Source organism: Lentinula edodes (genome assembly GCF_021015755.1).
Source record: "Lentinula edodes strain Le(Bin) 0899 ss11 chromosome Unknown C8R40scaffold_1, whole genome shotgun sequence".
Taxonomy (NCBI): domain Eukaryota; kingdom Fungi; phylum Basidiomycota; class Agaricomycetes; order Agaricales; family Omphalotaceae; genus Lentinula; species Lentinula edodes.
Genome location: NW_025764307.1, coordinates 2,090,660 through 2,112,052, shown reverse-complemented (window position 1 = coordinate 2,112,052; position 21,393 = coordinate 2,090,660). Strand labels below are relative to the sequence as shown.

General features: G+C 47.8%; 2 protein-coding genes across 2 annotated transcripts; both read right to left on the bottom strand.

Annotated features, from left to right (window-relative positions):
* Positions 1-4,527: 4,527 nt before the first annotated feature.
* Positions 4,528-7,915, bottom strand: C8R40DRAFT_1065238 (uncharacterized protein; the record flags this gene model as incomplete). Its single annotated transcript, XM_046225643.1, has 11 exons — positions 4,528-4,570; positions 4,637-4,665; positions 4,835-4,880; positions 5,531-5,653; positions 5,689-5,847; positions 5,976-6,010; positions 6,391-7,394; positions 7,451-7,476; positions 7,536-7,606; positions 7,662-7,851; positions 7,905-7,915. 11 exons carry the CDS (start codon positions 7,913-7,915, stop codon positions 4,528-4,530), a joined length of 1,737 nt encoding a protein of 578 aa, XP_046092690.1.
* A 1,809-nt stretch (positions 7,916-9,724) lies between these two features.
* On the bottom strand, positions 9,725-11,013 carry C8R40DRAFT_1031828 (uncharacterized protein; the record flags this gene model as incomplete). The annotated part of the gene is made up of 2 exons (XM_046223202.1): positions 9,725-10,449; positions 10,500-11,013. Coding segments are annotated over 2 exons (1,239 nt in total), but the record flags the coding sequence as incomplete, so codon positions are not given.
* Between the last annotated feature and the right edge of the window lie 10,380 nt (positions 11,014-21,393).

The following is a 21,393-nucleotide window of genomic DNA, read 5'->3' as shown; positions in this document are numbered from 1 at the left end:
TCCGAAGTTGGATAGCATCCGGAGGAAGTATGTCCGCTGCGATATAGTGATTGCTTTTGTTCGTGGGTCTTGGGTGATAGTCATACCTAGTAGGACTTCCGTAGTGACTTCATTCGCCTCCCATCGCTTCCCCAGATCTGCCACCGCATTGTCTCTCCCCGTCTTTGTGGTCGAGCCTCCGCACACGTCGTCGCCATATGTGCTGGTGATGGTGTACTCTCCTCCAGTTCGCCGGTATCGAATGCAGGGGTCGGCTCGAGACGTAGTGTAACCATCCTTGTTGTATCCCGCCGCGAGCGTCTCCTGCCAGTCGTGACTGCCTTGCATTGTCCCGTAAATGGATTTTTTGAGCTTGCAGACTAAGTGTTCTGAGCCCGGCTGGATGAAGCCGTCCGGTTGTTTCATGTAAACGTCGTGTGTGATTGGACTGTTGAGGAAAGCTGCGGTAAAGTCGACTTGGAAGATTGTCAGCCGGAGAACTGCTATGATGGCTAATACCAGGCGAACAGATTCCATCCTAGCGACCCCCCCATAGGTTTTATCGTAATCCTGACCCTGGATCTGCGTATATCCCTGGGCGACGTATCGGGCCTTGCGTTTGAGGATATTCCCTTGGGCGTCGAATTTGATTGCGTATGTCCATCTCCCGCCAGTTAGGTTTGCATCCGCCGGCAACGGTACCAACTCCCAGCAGTCTTTGTCCAGCAAGGTGTTGAACTCCCTTTCCATTGGTGTGAACCAGAGATCAGGTCTTCTCATTGCTTGTTTGTATGTTTGCGGTACCCATAATTCTCCGGATGTAGCTGCGAACGCGTAGGGGTTCAGGCTGATAAGTGCTAGTGGAGATGGTTCGTTGGTGAGTTGATCTGTGGACCACTGTTCTCCATTTCTCCTAGCGGCTTCTTCCCTTCCCTCATATTCCTCACTTTCTATGAACCTCCGTGAAGGGACATGTCCTCGCTCACTACGCCGCGTTGGAACTGTTGGAATTGGAACTGGGTGTACCGGTGTGGTCGGGATTCCGGATGTGGGCACCGTTCTGTCTGGGTCAGGTTCAAATCCTGGGTTATCTCCACCAGGTTCAGGGTCCTCGGGGTTGCTACCCGCGTCGTTATTGATTCCCGGGTTCCCAGGACCAACGTTCCCATCGGGTAATGCGTCTTCTGTGTCGTCCTCTTCTACCTCTCTTTTTCGTGTCCTGTGGGGCTCCCCTTCTTCGAACGTCACATCATGGGATTCCTCTATTCGTTTGTCCTCTGGTACCCACAGCCGGTACCCACGTCTACCCATGTATCCCAGCAACCTCCCTTTAATGGCTTGCCTACCTAGCTTGCCATCCGTTCGTCTTCACGGGAGCGTTGCCCAACAATCGCATCCAAACGGTCTCAGGTGCGAAATGTCTTGCCGCTGCTTTGTCCAGGCTTCGATTGGTACGGTGTCAGGGGAACGAGTAGATGGGACGAAGTTGTTTGTGTATACGAAGGTGGATGCTGCCTCTCCCCAGAACGAGTATGGGAGGTCTGCGTCTTCCAGCAGCGTACGGGTCCCTTCCATGACTGTCCTGAATGCTCTCTCGGCTACGCCGTTTGCTGCTGAGGAGTCATGCGGTACCTTCTCGATAATGATACCGTGCTCTGCGCAGTATTGGTCCACCAAACCGTTGTTAAGCTCTCCGCCACCGTCTATCCGGATACGCCGCAACTTCTTGCCTGTTTGAGTCTCCGCCATGACTCGGTACTCGTGTAGTGCCTTGACCCCAGTCTCCTTCCTCTTGTTATCTAAGAAGTGTGGTACTCTGAAGGATGATTTGCCATCGGTACACAGCATCAGGTAGCTGGCCCCTCCTCTCGTTCGTGTCCTCGATGGTCCAAACAAGTCAATATGCACCCTCTCTAGTATCTCCGTCTCGTGCGTCAACACCTCGTCGAATGGGTGTTTGGTCGCTTTGCCGTATATACAGTCCTCACACATGCCACGAATTTCGCGTTTGGTTATTTTGAGTCCGTCGACGAGGTTCCGGTTGGCCATTCGGAGTATGCGCCGAATTGATACATGGCCCAGCCTTCGGTGCCACGTAAGTATATCTGCTGGTCTGTCTCGATACCTTGAGTAGCTGACCAGTGTCCTCCCTGACTCTAGCACCTCCACCTCGTACATTTTTTCCTTCCCGTACCCCTCGAGTATTTTCTGTCCGTCGGCGGATCTAACGGTCATAATTCCCCCGCCCCAATCTCCCTGCATTCCTATGCCATCCAACGTGGTTAGAGAAATCAGGTTGTGACCGAACGATGGGGTATGTTTTACCCCACGTAGCCGTATCGTTCTTTCGCTATCACCTATACGCGTTACGAATTGTACCACTCCGGTACCAGTTATTTGGAACCTTCCCGCTTCACCTGAGATTGCGCTACTCCCGCCTTGGCCTTGGACCTCGGTATACTCAATGAAATCGTCTCGTCTGACCCAGCAGTGCTCCGATGCTCCGGAGTCGAGGAACGTTTTTATTACGGGTGTAGGTGGTGAGTACAGAGAGGTATGACCGTGGCAGATGGTACAGTCCTTTGTTGGGACTACTACGAAGCTATGTACGTCCCTTTCCCGCTCTCCGTTACCCTCACGCTGATTCTTATCCATTAGAATGGGATAATTCTGTCTGTTTACCATATCAGCGTGAGGGTTCGGTCTCTGGTAGGTTGGGGACGTACTCGTTCCTGCGCCTGACTTGACTGACATCACGTATGTTGCCATAGGTGTACTCGTTTCGTTCTCATCTGTCTGTACTGCATTCGCCGCGCTAGCATTGGTCCTTGGCTTGTTGTAGCTCCTCGGACCTTGGCCCTCCATTCCTCCTCCCTTCGCCCAGCATTTCTTGGCGATGTGCCCGGGTTTGCTGCAATTGTGGCAGATAACTGCGGGCCTGGTTCCTGCTTTGCTCTGATCTCGGGGTTGGCTGAAAGTTGGAAGCTGGGAGTGCGCCGCCATCAGCGCTTTTACTCTTTTGGTGTCACGCTCCTCCTCCTTGCGTTCCTCTTCTCTCTGGTACCAGAGCGTTTGCAAGTACGTGAAGGCGTCGGCGCTCGAGTTGCCGGGAACTGTGCGAACGTCTTGTCTCCAGTCTGGAGGCATGGAGAAGATTACGATACGTCTGAATTGGGCGTCCGTCGTGGTACCCCCTAGATCGTGGACCCTCTTTAGCAGGTTTCGCATTTTCTTCTCGTGAGATTCCATAGTATCCGTCGAGGGGTCGAAGACTTCGTGTCGGAGGCTTGTTTCGGCCAGGTGAATTCTTTGTTCATCTCGCTTCTCGAACCTTTTGATCAGGTTTTGCCAGATTTCGCAGGCTCGTTTCGTTTCGTCTATTCCCAGCCCTATTGGATCCACTATATTAGAGACTATAGCACCTGCCACTAGCCTATCGCGTAGCTCCCATTCCTCTGGGTAGGGCGTGGGACTGTACGGTGGGGTTGCCGTCGTCGGGTAGATTGGCCCAGGGTAGTCCTCCGTTCTTGGGGTCGGCTTCGGGATGGTCCCGTCCATGTAACCTGTGAGTCCCCTCGACTGTACCGCAAACGATATTTCGCGTTTGAACGGTCTCCAGTTTTCCTCGCCGACGAGCAGTTTCTCGTCCGGGAGTCTCGGTATGTTTACCAAACTTCCAGTTGACATTTTCGGTACGTGCGTTATTTTCTTAACTTAATCAGAGATCGAGTCTCATAATCTGTTAGCGTATAGCTTAGCTCAGTTGATATCAGAACAACTGAGATTGTGTATGTACCTGTTAGCGTATAGCTTAGCTACAATGTAGTTAGTATAGGTACAACCGAATATACTTTGCGAGCTCACCTCAGTTGATATCAGAACAACTGAGGGAGCTCGTGTATCTCTGCGGAGCGTGATATGGTAGGTACTGTACGGCGTATACGTGTACGGTGCTTGTGTAGTCATGGATGGTTAGGTTCAGTACGTACGTACGGAGTTGTTCCAACAGCCAGAACAAAACAGTAACAAGTTGTAAAGAAACGGTTGGAAAGGACCACATAACACACCTTCAGAGGTTTGCTTGTATCAATATATATTCTATGAATTGTAGCTGTACTGATTCCATGTGCTACGGTTGCGACTCGTGACGGTACTTTTGTGAGAGAGATCCACGCTTGCACTCGACGTCAACTTTTGATCATGAGTCAGATGCAACGGAGGTTTCGCAGAGTTAGTGGGAGGATTAGGAGCGGTATGAATACAGAGGCGGAGGAGGGTCGTTTACGAATTGAGTGTTGAAACTCCTAGGTCTTTCTGTTTTTGCAACGCTTGCATATACAGTGACGGTCATTTCTCACGAACACCCCCCAATTTAGTAATAAATTCCCATCTGCGTCCGAAGGCCTTGGCTCTCATTGTACCGTACTTAATTATCATTATAACTCTTTGTAAATAGCCAATTGGGCTTCCATCTATCAATTCAATGTTACTATGACAAAATGGAGAACATCAGCAAATCATGTATGGAGTGGAAGCCAGGACCATCTATTATATTTTGAACTCATCTATCTGCATTTTTTGGTCTTTTTTCCTATAGAATGTGTTTTGGTATGAAATGTGATAGCTATAACTGTACAATAGCATACTTTATACTCACAGTGCCTCCATATTTGCAAGGAGCCAAGGCTTCCAATGCAGATGGAAATTTATTACTAAATTGGGAGGTGTTCGTGGGAAATGGCCGTCACTGTACACACTGTGGGGATGAGCCAATGTCTTCGCGGTGAAAATGTAGAGAAAATGCAAGGCACAGGGCGCATGCTACCGTAAGTTCAGCTCTTTACTGTGAGCTTACCTTATATAAACGCCAAAATATTGGAGCGTAATTTTTGCCAGATACACTATTGTTGGTCAAAATTTACTTTAATAGATAGATCGATTTGTAAATTAAAATGGTCAAGTAAGGGCCGTATCCTACCATACAAGATAGTATTTGCCTATTGTGACGTTTTGTCACAAATATGGTTGCGTTATTTGCTGTAAAAATCTTACAATTATGGTAACTTTACGTGACCAATTACACTGAATTTACCAAAACAAGTAGACAATAAGGATTCAATATGTTGCACAAATTAAGCAATTAGAATTTCAAGTATATCCAAACGATACATAAACTAGACCATGGAAAGGTAGTAAACATACGCTACAGTTATATAGATAAGTTTTAGATATTTCTGGCAAATAAAAGAATCATTACGCAAATTTGATTTGCGCTAATCCAGCGGCTTGGCAATTTGTGCCACTGCATGTATGGCCCATTGCCGTTCGAAGTTTGCGGTTGAGCAGGCGAAGTAGGATGCAAAGAGGTAACACGCGTACGGGCACGATTAGTTGTAAAACGCAGACTCAGAGTTAAACCTATACATTGAGCTATACAGTGGGTTGGTGACTAGTGGGTCAGTCAACTGGATTCAATCCATCCTACAACTGAGACAGTACTGGATTGAGACTGTCAATATTGCAATATGTTGGAGAATATTGACAGACTAACTGAGAACCAATGACCTTGAATGTGAGTTTTTGGCCCTCTCCAACCTTTAAATTCAGACCAATCGTTTCCGCCTTCAAAGGCTCAGCTTTACGCGCAATGTTGCATAAACTAGGCACACCTCTTCTGGTCGAAAATGACACACGGTAAGTGGAACCAACACCTGGAAACCTTGCTCGTTATGTTGGACAGCATGGATCTTAAAAGTAGCAGTGGATTTAAAGGAAGCACCGGGTTCTGGCTCGATAGAAGCAGCGAATAAGAAGAAACATTCTTTGAATGTGATAGTTTCCGATTCTGAGGGTCCCACTTTGAAAAATCTAGGGTATGTTTAGTCTAGTCTCAACGGGTATGATACAGAACTTAACCTGGTTCCTGGTGTCATGGTACGAAGAAAAACAAACCCTGCGCTAGTAGTAGCAGAACTAGTTAAACAAGTCGTGGTTACATAAGCGCTATAGCTGCGAAACAGATCACGTTCGACTGCGGATCCATAGAAAGAACAGTGAACAGATATGATATTATCCATACGACGTCTATGAGAAGTTTACAAGTGGATATATGTTTCTAACCTGTCTGAATTGTACAAAAGGGTACTACCAATCATGAATATTTGCCCAGTTGTGGCGGTCGATCTGAAAAAAAGCTTCTAGTGATGGAATACCAAAAAGTGAGCGACAATGTGGAATCCCCAAGAGCGAATAAAGGTCCAGGAAGACGCAATGAACGTAGCATACTATTCAAATTGCGCTAGATGTGCTGGGTGCGCAAGCTTGCGAGGGTGAAATTTTGTTAACCGGAGTAGATGAATGAGAATGCGTGGCAGTAGTTATTTGGCTAGGCAAGGAGCGATCCTGACCCACCAAAGTGGGAACATGACTCGAAGGCAATGAGATGGACAATTGGCGGGATGAGGAAGGACATTTATGTTGTTCAGATGCACCCTCATGAGGGGCAGGAGTGATCCCAGAGAACGGTGTATGCACATGATTCGAGGAGAAGGGAGCAGATGATTGGCCGGATGTAGAAGGATTTTTATGTTGTTCGGATGCACCTGCAAGAGAGACGGGAGTGGCGGAGGTGGCACCAAGGGAGGGTGTATGATGTTGGCCAGATGTAGAAGGATAGTGGTGTGCATGAGGCGAGGGACCATGACTAGGAGCGATGGTGTATAAACTGTCCGTGTCGACCAAAGTTTTCGTTCGCTTCATTGGGGGAGAGCTAGAATTTTGAGGTCTGTCTGGATTTTCCAACGAATCGGTCGTTCTGCGCTTCTGGCCATGACCAGGCAATGATGTCGTGAAATGTGGAGCAGTCAATTGGTGGGGGAAAGCTTGGTCGGAAGTGGCAGGCCAAGCATTACCATATGATGATGGGAAGCTGTACGGGGAACCACTCGGATTCGTAGTCTGGAAGGAGGATGTTCCATTCGCAATTCCATTGGTCACAATATTGAATGAATAAGGAGCATTAGATCTGCTTCCAGACACAGGATTGAGACCGGAATTCAAGGAAGGAGGGTTAGTTGTACCAGATGGTCCAACTGCGGTAGGAATTTTGTTGAACGTTTGGGGTATTCTACCGGCGATAGGGCGATGTGCTGCCAATGTACTTTGAACTGTTGCAGGTGTGGTATTGGGAATGGATCTGTGCCCGGATAATGCATTGGGGGAAAGCGTCGCTGAAGATTGATTCGCAACATGTCGGAAAGTACCCAAAGGAGCGGTAGAGGTAGAAGTGGCTCCGTTTGTGGGGATAGTGGTTGATATCACAGAAGGTGGCGTAACGACAGCACGAGAGGCCGAATTTCCATGAGAGATGTTAGAGTTAAAGTTGGTTCCGCTGGGGACATTGGGAGGATTACGTTCTGCATAAGAGAGGTATGGCTCAGTGGATTTCAAGATGCAAAAATTAGGAGCTCACCATAGTAACCAAGAAGAGTAAGGTTGCTGTTCAACAATATACATCTGAGCCTTCCAAACTTGCTGAGCAAAAGAAATGCACTCACTTAGAGCCGCGACAACTCAGAATGTATTTATATCCTTGGTCAAGCTTCACATTGATGAGGACCTGCTCGGTCTGAAGGAGATTCAGCGTTGAACGAGTAAATGGAGAAGGATTATCGAAGACCTACACGGGCAACAAGCAAGTTGGCAATTGTGAACGCTTGGACATTTGAGTTGGCGGTGTTTCTAGCGGAAGAAATCACAAGACTGGTACGGCCTAGCGCGTCTTTATAGTCATCACCAATCGCAACATTCGTGATTCGGAGATCTTGACTAGGAACTAGTTCGATACTAGAACCTGAAGCAATATTCTTCGCCCTGTTGAATCGACGTTCAGATATTAATACACTGATTATGAAGTGGTCACTCACCAGAAAGACATAATCGGTGCGTGATTGGGTGCTGAGAAAGTGGCGACTAATGAAGCAGATGTGGGTGAAGGGTACGAATCTTTGCAGCACAAATGTTTCCATTTTATATGTACGAGTCTTGTATAAAGGAATATATCCGGCAAGGAACGTGGGGAGACAAAGGACGAAGATGCCTCAACACGTCACTTGCCACTCAGTGCTTTCTTCACTTTACTCTTCTTCTGCCAGGAAGAAAACTACACCTTGCACGAATATTGATCAGCCCACATCGATCACAAAAAAGACAAAACTCACAAATAACGACTAGAAAACACTATGATCAGGATCATCACATCCTACCATCGTAGTCGCCGCCATGGCCAAAACAAAGGTAAGGAGACGAAGATCTACTTGAGTAAAAGGCCAATTTTAAGGGTCTTCGTACGTCTTGTGGAGATTGAGCGTGACTGTTTGCATTGCGTACGAACAGGAATCAGGCGTTTGGACCTTTCAGTAAGAAGGTGGATAATTGCATTGAGAGATGACGTCGAACCATTCCAGGGGTCCTCCAAGAAGAGTTCTCGAATGCTACAACAGTTATGATACGAAAATCAACAACATATTCGGCTTTGTAGGTGTTATTATCACAGTTCGATTGAATCCGAATAGTAGTCTTTTTGATACATCTGACTCGCATCGTCGAATGAGGTCGTGAATAATTCATCAGAAAGTTATATTGATAAACAGAGAAGGAGATTTGAGCACATAAAGTGAACTGAAGTATCCTAGGGTGACGCACCGAGGAACATTAGACCTCTTCGACATCCTTAATCCTTAACAGCATCTGCCTCTTCATTGGACACAGAATTGTGTTCGGAGATTTTGTTGCTCCTCAAGGTTATCTGCATATAGCGGATAATGATAAGCGCGGCGGAGAGTACATCCTAGTAGAAGGCTACGGACGACATTGACTAGCTTCGATCTCAGCCGGAGGCTCGGACCGCTACCTGGATATTTAAGGACATTATGACGAGGTGCTCATTATCAGCGGCCAGGTCGTGTACTCGTTCAGTCGGACACTATGTATGGCCCAGAAAACGCCCAGATTATCTAATTCTCTGATTCTCCTTCCCGGATGCCCCCACCACCGTTAGATCAAAACACCGACCCCAAAGAAAGCCGCATCTTTTCAAAAATAACCAGCCTTGAATTAAATGTTCCTATTCCGGACCTCTCACCTCCAGACCCCACTGAGGTGACCACAGAACTTCTATCGATCTTGCGATGTGCTTGCGCGGACGAAACGCGCTTTGACTGAGAGCAGGGGATAGCGCATCCTTGGACGTGGTGGCAGCTGTCGTTGTAGAAGTTGGTATGTTCTTGAATAGGACAAGGGAACAGAAACGTCGATACAGAAATCAGAGCCTTGACAAGGTCATTGGGAGCCAGAGAGATATCAAGAAGAGATGATTTCTGCGTGTGTGATGATTTCTGCGTGTACTTGCTTTCGGTCTAACCAACTCTTGATCCCATTCGTCAGTATTTCGGCTCAACCTGGAAGACTCTTCACTCCATAGCCCCAAGACAGTTGGAGGACGGCGAAAGGACCTGGAGTGAAATATTTTATGGCTTATATATTTCCAATCCTATCAGGCTTATCATTGAAGACCTTTCCCTTCTAGCTCGTCACTGGAAGATCGGTTTACATAGACGTTATAATGTTGTACGGCCTGTAGTGCCAATTGATAATACTAATGTGCTTTACATGTCGATATGTGATATATACCCAAGTCCCTATCGTAATCAGACGTTGAATTCAACAACCTACATATATAATCACATTAGTACATTGTAGGTGTACATTCAGTGGTAGAGAAATTACTCGCCTTGCTGAAAGGAAGTGCGTGCATGACCTCGCAATTGATACATGAAGCAGTCCAAGGTGTGTAGCCAAAATGAGAGGCCACACGATCCAGTGGGATCAGAAAGGTATCTTCACCTAGTCTGTCATAAAACAAACGCCCGGCGGCAAATCCAAAGGCTCGGAAGTGGTCATGAACTGCGTCGGAGTCAGTTAAAGGGATATAAGAATTGATTTCGGCGAAGGTCTTCACGACACCTTGGCCCGAAGATGTCCATTTCGCAGTGAAAATGGATTTTATAGACCCTGCAGACCATTCTTCTGTCCCGGTCGTTTGGAAAACAACCCGAGCATTTGCTTTAGAGTGATCTTTAGGAGAAAACGTGACACCACGCTGAATTACACCCGCATGATTGTGCACCAAGACGGGCGCGGAGCCTGGAAAATGAGAGGCGTTGATCCACGTTTGTAACTGAGAGCAGACATTGCGGCTCAGTCGTTGTGGAACAGAAGTCGCAAAGACGGAATAGTCATCAAATGATAGAGCATCGATGCCGCAGCTACCTCGAGCATTCGTCTCTTCGAATGTATTCCGATAGATATTAGATAGTTCCTCGAACTCTGGTGAAGAATGCGGATCATGTAAGCGAGATCTGAGTTTCTGCATCATACAGAAATGAGTGAACATAGTCTTCTCTAATTCACCTATAGACTAAAGTAAGGAAAGAAATAATGAGGAGAAAGCTTGAACATACCGAATTTACTGTTGGTGGGAAACTTCCGTAGAATGTAATTGAAACGCTCAAAGGCAAAACAGCGCCAGCTGTGAGGCGGGCCAAATCTCCTTAGTAGGTTTCCGAAATGAAGAGACATATGCTGATAAGTCGTAAGTTTGGTATGTGGATATAATGGCTCTTCTCTTTGGTAACCAACGAGCGCTTCCAAATAAGTCCGCATGTGATACTCATAGGATATTATGCGTGCCTCAGACATAACGCGCATATTAGCCAGACGAACAGCAGTGACGAGATGCATGAAGTTAACGAGGACAGTATATTTGCGTTCATCCTGTGGTAAAGAACCCCACAAACGGACTAAGGTTATTGGGAGGTTGATGGTACAGAATGTCCGCCACTGGTCAGCCGTGAAGCTCCCGCGTGATTTTTCTCCAGGACGGTTAGGAGCAGCGTCCATCCATGACGGGATTTCAAGCTTTGACATATCCTCCCGAATGGCCGCCAATGTGTCCTTGCCCAGAACAGCAGCTTTTCTGCGTGAGAGTGGGATTCTTTCCTTTGGTTCTGTTGGTTGTCCATCTTCTGTTGCGTCACTGAGTGCCGCGCGCTATAACAATCATGAGCACATTTTTGGAAAAATGGAAGGATCACACACATAGCGATGGATCTCATCCTTCAAATCTTGGATTCGGGAAGGCATTTCGATCTCGTTGTCCTCTTCAGCGCTCTCGAAACCATTTGAGCCACCTAGGGAGGCATTTGAGTCATCATGTTCCTGATCCTCATACCAGTCATTTTCTGCAGTCTTCTTCGCCGTCGCGGCAAGTTTTCGAGCCCTGTTTGCAGCAGCTATGAAGTGTGAAGCGATCCTCCAGACAGCTACTAGATCAGGGCGACGTAGCTTATTAATTTTTGCTTTGGTCGCTGTCTTGTACAAAATCTGTGCCTTGTTTTGAGACACTGGCATATTGTCTTCTGCTAAATCTTCGTTTTGTTCTGCCTGATGATGATCATGATTAGAGATGAAGTTCTGTTCGAATAAGTTCTCGACCACACCTCTGTCATCACAGTAGATGGGGCATCCAAGTCATGATTGGCCGAAGTTTGCTGTTCTAAACCAGTATCTAAATCTCTCTGGCAATGGGCTCAATGAGGGTAAGTTTTGTGAAAATGGAGACACGCCGTACCCTTTGAAGCAGAGCATTGATGATCTGCTTTCTATCTCGAGAAATTTTACCCTTTGGGGTCAGTATCGGCCCTACTTTGAGTTCCTCTGCCAGGAGTAAGAGGATATCGGTGGAGAAGTTCTTCGAGAGATACGACTTTGGTTTTTGCTGAAGATATGCTAGACGAGCTTTTCCCAAAGACTCAAGAGAAAGGTCAGAAACCTGTGCAGGCGGATTATTCTGAGAAGACTGTTGAGATATGCTGATTGTTGCAGCATTCGAAGGCAAACGAGAGTAGTCCTGTAAGGAAGGTTTGTGTACCACAGGTGCCAGTGTAGGAGGTATCTGATTTGACGACCCGGATGAATCTGGACGCGTGGGCCACTGCCTCTGATTCCGCTACAAGGGAGGATCAACACCACAATGTAGATCAATGTAGATATTAATTACCAGTTGCGAGAGAGCTGAAAACAGAGAATGCCTGTTGCGCCTGTAATCTAGGCCTTCTTGAATGGCCAAATAACGAAGAGATTTTGCTTTGAGATTTCGAAATTCTGACTTAGACCCATGCCGGAAAACGCGCATCGCAGTCGTCTGCTCTTCTTCATTTGGGAGCTCTACTTCCCATAGACCATCACAGTCGACCAAATCAACATCCATTCCCCAAATATCTCGGCAGTGACGTTGAAGAATACGGAGGTAAAACCCATGCATAGAATCAATCACAGTATTCTGAACTAAATCCAAATACTCCAGCCGCAACAGCTCAGACCATCTCACACCATTCTCTTGGTAAAGTGCATGGCGCTCCTCTTCACTATCAGCAGAAAGCCAAGCCGCAGCTAATTTCCTGTATTCTGCGTCTGTACGAGGAACCAGTGAATTTGGGTCGAGATCATTGCGATCAGACGTTGTACACATCGAGCACGGATCGTTATCCTTTGCATAGTGGGCAAACCCGCTGATCAGTCGAGCAGCTGGCATGTCACATACTATAGCAATTAGAGCAGCTCTCAGAGATCTGCCACGAGAATGAAGACGTGTTCGTGGAATGTAGATGCCTTCATTCCAAAGCTGTTCCAATCCATCTACTAGAGGGCGTAGAAGGTAATTTATCTGATGACCAGAGGGTTCCTTGGGTCCAGGTATTATGCCGGCCAGAAATATATTCTCTGCCTTGTATCGTAAGGATGGTGGGAGGTTGAGACAGACCATGTAGATTCCACCAACGCTAACTTTCTTTCCCGATATCTGATTTCCATAAGGATTAAAGCCATCCTCGTTCAAGGTAAAGATAAGCCTATTTTCGTTGGGATTGTCTGGGCACAAGAACAGCGTATCACGATCGGGACCATGAAAGTTCCGAAGAAAGTTCGATTCCCAGATGTCGGAAACCTCATTGTCTTCTGAAGGCGGCGACGGAGTGTAGGGTCGTTCCAGATAGTGCTCTAAATCTTTCCGGTTGTGCATCCACGCTAACCAATGTTTCAAGTCCTGATGAAAATACGATCTTACAGGAACCTTGATTGTTTTGTGGCTCTTTTTCTGTGCCGGAAGAGGATCATGGAGAAGACATCGATTACAGGGATGACTTGTAAGACTCGAGGTGTTATTACACGTTTTGGGACAGTTATCAAAATCATATACTTGAAAACATTTTGGGCAGCACACATATGCCGTGTAAGTGGGATGGAGGTCCAATCGGCTGAGAACGGTACGCATATCCTCAGGAAGGCGTGTGTTAATTCGATCCTCTTCAAATCCTAACATTTTGCAGACAAGACGCATGGATCGAAGGAAGAATACAAGTGGAATTGTGGACATATTGCACACGAGGTGTAAGGTAGCTGCGATTAAAAGTAAAAGAACGAATATCTTGTCTGTGTGATGGACATCCTCAGGTACCGGGGCTGAAAGGAAAGATGAGATAAAGAAAGATTTAAGAGCGTATGGGTTTGTAGACTCACTTGTCGAGTGAACGCGTTCCTGTATGAGCGTATTCCGCCGCAGAAGCCATTCTGCCACTAACTTGGTACGTGTAGCTGCTTCCGCCTCTGCAAGACGACGAGAGACTACTGTATGTTTGCAGTTGAAACGACTCGAGAGTCTTGCTGCGTCATGATTTTTCTCTAGAGTTCTCCTACTATCCCTCAGCCATTCTAAGTGACCCAGAAAAAGCGAGTTCGTGCCATGCCCCGACACAAGAGAAGACAAACTGAGATAGTCAACGAAGTCAGATTCATCGAGTCCCTCTCTAAAGTCGATTTCGGCTGGATTCCAGTGTCGAAGTGTGTCCGCTTCCAGGCTTTCAAGCTGACGGGCGATAGTCTCGAGGCGCATCCACTCATACTCCAAACTGAGAGGTCGGGGCATTGTCTGAGGAAGATAGCTTTGTTCTAGTCCTGAGGAATGTGAGGATGGTCGAGAAGCGACGTCGCTGCCATCGGCTTCGATAGCTGAGCTCAAAGGAAGAGGATAAGAGACCGAGGTAGCTATCTGAGGTGCGATGGAAATCCCAAGACTCTCTGACGAGGGCTTGACAGTGAGCGGAGGAGAAACATCCAGTGTAGGTGGGGGTGGGTTATCATACTGTCCTAAAGCTCGTTCTACTTTCCGCACGTATGCAAGGTGTTCCTTCAAGGCAGCATCGCTATAGAAGGACTGTCCAGGCAAAGATTGTCTGTCACGAAGCGGCAGAGGCGGAGTGACTAACGGAGCGGGAAAGCGGAGCGACTAAGCAGAATGGTGAGGCGGAGCAACTGGACAAGGCAACAAGGCGGAGCGACTAAGCAGAACAGCGGCAAGCTGGTCCCAGATAATGACAGAGATATATTGAGTATCGTAGTCATAGGTAATAATAAGTAAGCACATACCTGGTCCCAGATAATGACAGAGAGGTCAAGATAAGGGACCAGGCTGTGGAGGGTTGGCTATATATACATAATCCGGTCTGCGAGAAACAACGATGTAATACTGTACAGTTTAGGAACAAGGAAGGTGGCGGAAGCCAGTAGAAGGAGAAGATGGGTCAGGTGGATCAGTAATCGATGGATCAGTAATCGATGGGGGTTTGACAGTGATGGGATGATGTATCGTACAAGTAAAGGCGTCGAGACGGTGAGAAAAGGAAAATGATAGGGGCTGCGTACTTTATGACATTACCCCCCTCCTTATGACCATTGCCCTCGATGGTCAAGGCTTTGCCACTGTTGGGTGTTTTTTATGAAAGGCCCGAACAATTTTTGGTGCTCGACTGAGGTTGGCTGCGGGTTCCCAAGAGTTGTGCCCTGCGTCGTAACCTTTCCACTTAACCAAGTATTCCAACTTCTTCCATCGAACCCGGCTGTCTAAGATCTCCTCTACTTCGTATTCCGGTTCATCTTCATCCTCTAAGTATACCGGCTCTGGTGGTGTTGGTATTTCGCCATTAATGGAGTTACCTTTCCAGGGGTATAGTTTATCAACATGGAAGACGGGATGGAGGCGATCTAGGGATAGGGGAAGGTCAAGACGGTAGTCTAAAGGGCCAATTTTCTCAAGAATACGATAAGGGCCAAGCTGTCGATCTCCTAACTTTTCACTGGAAAGCTGAAGGTTAATGTCCTCTGCACTGAGCCAGACTAGGTCTCCAACTTTGAATTGATGAGCTTTCCGCTTCCTGCGTTCGTATCCCTCCTTCTGTTGTTTCTTTCCTAGGTGTAAGGCAGCTCCGGCATCTTGTCGCGCTTCTCGGAGAATCTGTATACGGTCATCCACGGCTGGAATACCGCTGCGTTGGCCTACTGGGATATTGAACAGGGGAAGATAGCCGTAGGTTAGCTCGAACGGGGACATGCCTAGCGCAGAATGAGTCCGTGAGTTAATCACAAACTCCGCCATGGGAAGGTGCTCTGCCCAGTCGTCTTGTCGTCGTCCTACATAGAGGCGGATGTATTTCTCTACTTCCTGATTTGCTCGTTCGGTTTGGCCATTAGACTGAGGACGGTATCCGGAGGTTAGATCTGATTTAATTCCTAGCCTAGCGAGAAGGGATCGCATGAGTTTAGCTGCAAACTGGGGTCCGCGGTCGGATTTAAAGTGAAGAGGAAGACCATGGAGACGGAAGATCTCTCGGTAGTAAATATCGGCAACGCCTTCGGCTGTGATGGAGCTGGTGCAAGGAATAGCGTGAATTTGTTTTCCAAACAGGTCTGTGCAAACCAAGACAGCATCGTAGCCTTGGGAGTTAGGTAGCTGTGTTATCAGGTCAACCCCTACCTCTTCCCATAGACCGGATGGTACATCTAATGGTTGAGTTACAGCCCGTGGGTGTCGCTGGATCTTCTTACGGGCACAAACCTCGCATCCCTCAACGTATTTTTCCACAAAAGAGCGCAACGTAGGCCACCAGAAATGGGTACTGACCAAGTCAAGTGTCCCGTGTAATCCGGGGTGTCCTGCAGTTGGATGGTCGTGGCATTGACGGAGTACCTCAGTGCGTAGGTCGTCGTTTGCTGGTACGTATACTCGACCTCGGTAGTAGACCAACCCATTGTCTTCTTCCCATTCGGCTATCCCATTGGCCAAGCGCTGTAGTCCGTGCTCTTTGACTGTTTTGAGACCCTCCAATACCTGTGCCTCCCGTTCTGAGGCTTTCCGGATACGATCCTCTAAGGGGTTCTGTAGGATCGAAGCTGCAATTTTTACGAAGTGGCCAGGTTTAAGGACTGTCTGTTGTCGGTTATCATCGCTGTCTGATACATGATGAACTGCCATGCGGGAGAGAGCATCAGCTTGGGTGTTTACTCTACCAGGGCGGTGGATCATATGAAAGTCAAACCGTGACAGATAGAGGGCCCATCGGGCTTGTCGGCGGGTGAGGTCTTGTGCAGTGCGCCAGAATTCGAGGTTCGAATGGTCCGTAATGATGTCGAATGGTTGAGGGAGTCCTTCTAGAAAGTTCCTCCAATCCTTCAGTGCTTCAATGATAGCAAGCATTTCTCGATCGTAGATTTCGTAGTTCCGTTCCGCTGGCTGCATGGATGCCGATCTGAAGGCTACCGGATGCCATTGGCCATCGTCTTGCTTCTGCATAAGGGCGCCTCCTGTGGCAAAGCCTGATGCGTCTACCTCGATTCGAGTAGGCCTGTCTGGTGTCCATAGAGCAAGGATCGGTGCGGAGATGAAGGCTTCTCGAAGGGTATCAAATGCTTTCTGTCGAGTGTCGGTCCAGGTAAAGCTGGTGTCTTTCTTCGTCAGGTCGTTCAGAGGTCGTGCTATTTTGGCAAAATTCCGGATAAAGCGTCGGTAGAAGTTTGCAAATCCCAAGAACCCTCGTAGTTCCCGAAGGTTAGTAGGGACTGGCCAGTCACGAACAGCCGCTACTTTTACCGGATCCATTCTCACCTCCCCTTCTGAGATGATGAGTCCGAGGTATTCAATCTGTTGTTGTTCAAATTCGCATTTTTCGGGTCGTAGGTAGAGGTCGTGTTTTTCTAACCGAGTTAATACTTCCCGTACCATTCGTCGGTGTTCCTCGAGATCGTTACTGAAGATAAGGATGTCATCTAGGTAGACTGCCACCTTGCCGGCTGCAATGAGATCAGCAAATATAGCATTCATAAGTGCTTGGAACGTGGCAGGGGAATTTGTGAGACCAAAGAACATGACCTTAGGCTCGAACAAGCCTCGGGTTGTTGCAAACGCGCCTTTCCATTCATGCCCCTTCTTAATCCGTATGTTATTGTAACCCCAGCGGACATCAAACTTCGTGAAATATCTTGCTCCCTGAAGTCGGCTAATGATGTCAGCAACCAATGGGAGAGGGTATCGGTTCTTCACAGTGTACTCGTTCAGTTTCCGGTAGTCTTGTACGAAACGGAGTTTCCCATCCTTCTTCTTTACGAAGAAGACTGGTGATGAGATTGGTGATTTTGAGGGGACGATATAGCCTTTCCGTAGGTTTTCTTCTAGGAAACGATCCAACTCCTCCTGCTCGTTTAGGGACATGGGATAAATCTTGGTACGCATGGTTGCCGGTGCTCCAGGTACGAGATCAATTGCATGGTCCCAAGGTTGGTGGGCAGGTAATCGTTCGGAGGCGGATTCTGAGAAAACCTTCTTGAAATCACGATACTGCTCAGGGACCATTTCTTCGAAGGTTTTAACGGGTTTGTCTCGGTTGGCTTCCTCTGCTAACTGCTGGGAGTAAGTGAATCCTGCGGCGCACCAGACTTCCTCCGTCTGTTCCTCTAGAATTCCTGCTTTTACCCATGCCCGGCGAGTTTTATGATTGGCTCGAATTCGGTGTATTGGTGGTTCTTCCACCGCTGCTGATTCACTCGGTTCAAGGGTCGCTTCTAGTGGCACCTCAATGTGGGGGTTTTCTGCGGGAGGTTCCAGTTCCGGGAGTTCGAGGATCGGGGTTTCTGTGTGAGTGGCGGCTAGATGAGAGTACAAGGTCTCCTCGTCTGGGACTTCTTCTATCGTTACTCGAGGAGGCTTTACTGAAAGTCGTCCTTTCTCCCAATCAATCTCCGGATTTACCTTCCGTAGCCAGGGGAGTCCAAGGATGATGTCTTCACCTCCTAGGTTGGTGATCAGAAAGTCCATCCATCGCTCTTGATTATCCACTGTGAGTGCTAGACGTGCAAAATGGGTTATCCGTCCAGCTCGGTTAGGTGTTCCATCGATATTAAAAACGTCGATTGGTTTATGGAGGGGTGCACATCTTACATGGTTCCGGGTGACAAAGTCTTGGTTTAAAAACAGGGCGGTAGCTCCACAGTCTACCATGGCTGCAGTTGTTATACTGTGATTCCTTCCTCTTAGTCTCGCATGAATTCGGAAATGTGGGGAAGTAGAGTTTAATTCCCGGATCGACGATATTGTACATGATGGGTGCGAGTCATACGAGGAAGTAGCGAACATAACAAACTGATTACGGGGTACTCTCGGTGCAGCCGAAGCGGGTACCCTCTTTAAAAACCCTGTTGAAAGCCAGAGGACGAGGAGGACATAGCGTTAGCACGATCAAGTAATTCCCTTATTTGACCAATCTGATTGGAAAAGTCCTGGTTAGGGGGGCTCGGAGTAGCGGCTACGGGTGCAGGAGCAGATGTTGGGATCGAGGACGCGATTTGGACGGATTCGTTTGGGAATAGGGAGAATGGCGCGGGTCCCGTAGCGGATATCTGTTGGCGTCGAGGTTGCTGGCGTCGGCCTCGGTCTCGTCCGAGTCCCATGAATTTGTCTTGGCAGACTGCTTCCAGATGTCCTCGACGTCCACAGTAGCGGCAGGTGGTTTCTCGGTGTGGGCAGTTTTGCTTGACATGACCTTGGGCACCGCAGCCGAAGCATCGTCCTCGCATGCGAGCTAGGAATGCTTCCCTAGTATTCCCATTACTGGTGTGGGTTGCATCAATGTCCATAGCATGGGGGTCAGCAGGGGTAGTATGAGTGGTATGCGTGGGAGGGTATCCAGAGTTCCGGCCAGTCATGGTGGGATCGTGCAGGTAGACATCCACCGATATGGCCCGTTTGATTGCCTCCTTCAGAGTCGGAGCAATTCCTTGGGCAATGTTTACGGTGATGAGGTGTTGTCGGATCTCTGGGAGTAATGCAGTGAAGAAACGTTCCCGCAAGTCAATATCAGACATTTCAGTCCGATCTCCGATATCCTTGAACTTCTGAGCGAATTCCGCAACTGTCTGTCCTTTACTTTGCCTGAGATTCTTGATCTCGCTACGGGCTTCCATACCTGGGTCCATTGGTTCAAACCGTTGGCTAAATTCCTTCAGAAACGCCTCCCAATTTCCTCCGAAAGGGGGATTTTCCGCATTGAAATGTAGCAGATGGGGAGTTGCCCAATCTCCGGCACTTTCTGTGAAGAAGCCCAAGGCGGACTTGATGAGTTTTACTTGGCTTTTGGCGAGATCCGGTTGTTCTGACGCCCAATTCTGGAACTGAGCCATGAAGCGACGGGCTTCAGCGCCATCTTTACCCTTGAAAACCTCGGGTTTGTTCATGCTTGACTTAGAGGATGAGCGTTCCTCCATAGCTGTAGCAAGGTTAGCTACTTGTCTGATGAGCTGAGCCATGAGATCCTCCGCAGAGGTGTTTGGGGCAGGCGGGATAGGAGTCGACATGATGGGAGTAGGCAATCGGGGTTGGGGAATCGGCAGGAAGGTTATATTGCTCACAGTGAGTGGCTCTCGGATTGAGTTCAAAAGGGCGTTGGGGCAAGGTTGAGACTGGCAATCGCGCCAAGTATCGTCGTTGTTATGGGCGTGAGCTTGGTCTCTGGGGTCAAGTGCGTGCGGGAGTGCGGAGCAGTCTATACTGGCAACAGGTGTTTCAGAGTCGGGCGGAACTGGGGAAGACGTGGTGTCTATAGACCCTGCAAGGACAACCTTATCGGTAGGCTGTCAGTGCAGTAATGGATCTTGACCTAATGTCACGAAGCGGCAGAGGCGGAGTGACTAACGGAGCGGGAAAGCGGAGCGACTAAGCAGAATGGTGAGGCGGAGCAACTGGACAAGGCAACAAGGCGGAGCGACTAAGCAGAACAGCGGCAAGCTGGTCCCAGATAATGACAGAGATATATTGAGTATCGTAGTCATAGGTAATAATAAGTAAGCACATACCTGGTCCCAGATAATGACAGAGAGGTCAAGATAAGGGACCAGGCTGTGGAGGGTTGGCTATATATACATAATCCGGTCTGCGAGAAACAACGATGTAATACTGTACAGTTTAGGAACAAGGAAGGTGGCGGAAGCCAGTAGAAGGAGAAGATGGGTCAGGTGGATCAGTAATCGATGGGGGTTTGACAGTGATGGGATGATGTATCGTACAAGTAAAGGCGTCGAGACGGTGAGAAAAGGAAAATGATAGGGGCTGCGTACTTTATGACATTGTCCTTCAGGTGTGACTACGATCCCCCCCTGAGTGGCGCAATAATCACACCAGCATATGAAGATAGGGCTGTGGATGTCGTGAGGTTCGCGTTTGATTCTTTGGCCTACCGGGACGCCATTCTTCAAGAGAGGTTTCATGGTCGGAGATTCAGGTCAAAATTCTCAATCTCAAATCACCGGTTACCCGGTCCCCGGTAAATATTGTGCCGAGTAACTAGCAGTGAAGGGGAATTTCTTCGAGTTTCCTTCTATTCTTCGCAATAGAGTGAGTTATGATGAGGTTTTTGATTAATGCATATCTGTGATATTGTTACAAGATTGAAGGAATGTAAGAAGGTGGTAGTAAGAGAATGTAACGAATAGGTCAATTCAATGGACCGAGGGTATATACGTCTTTACACTCCTATCTGCGACTTTATCTACAAAGGAATTCCATACCAATGATGTTCAACTCCTCACGGGGATTCCAGTACCAATGACCTCGAAATAGCCCATAAAATTCGGTAGCGGTAATTACAACAGGCGTAGCTTCCATATTATGTCTGATAGACAGATCAGTGCATAGATAATTAATTATTAGTAGAGAAAGACTTACATGGATTGTAGATGGAGTAGTAACTCGTGAGGTTTCAACGCCTTATGACAATGCACACAGCAAATAACGTTTGCATACATGTTAAGGGTCTCATGAGCACGAATTTTCGACGTATCCTCTCCGAATTGGTTGATGATGAAGGAACTGTCATCAGGTGTAAGTTCATGGTAACTTAACTGAATAGAAGTACGATGAGTGAAGGAAATTTCGAAGACGCCACTACGACCCACCGCAGCCTGCCAGTTTACAAAAAT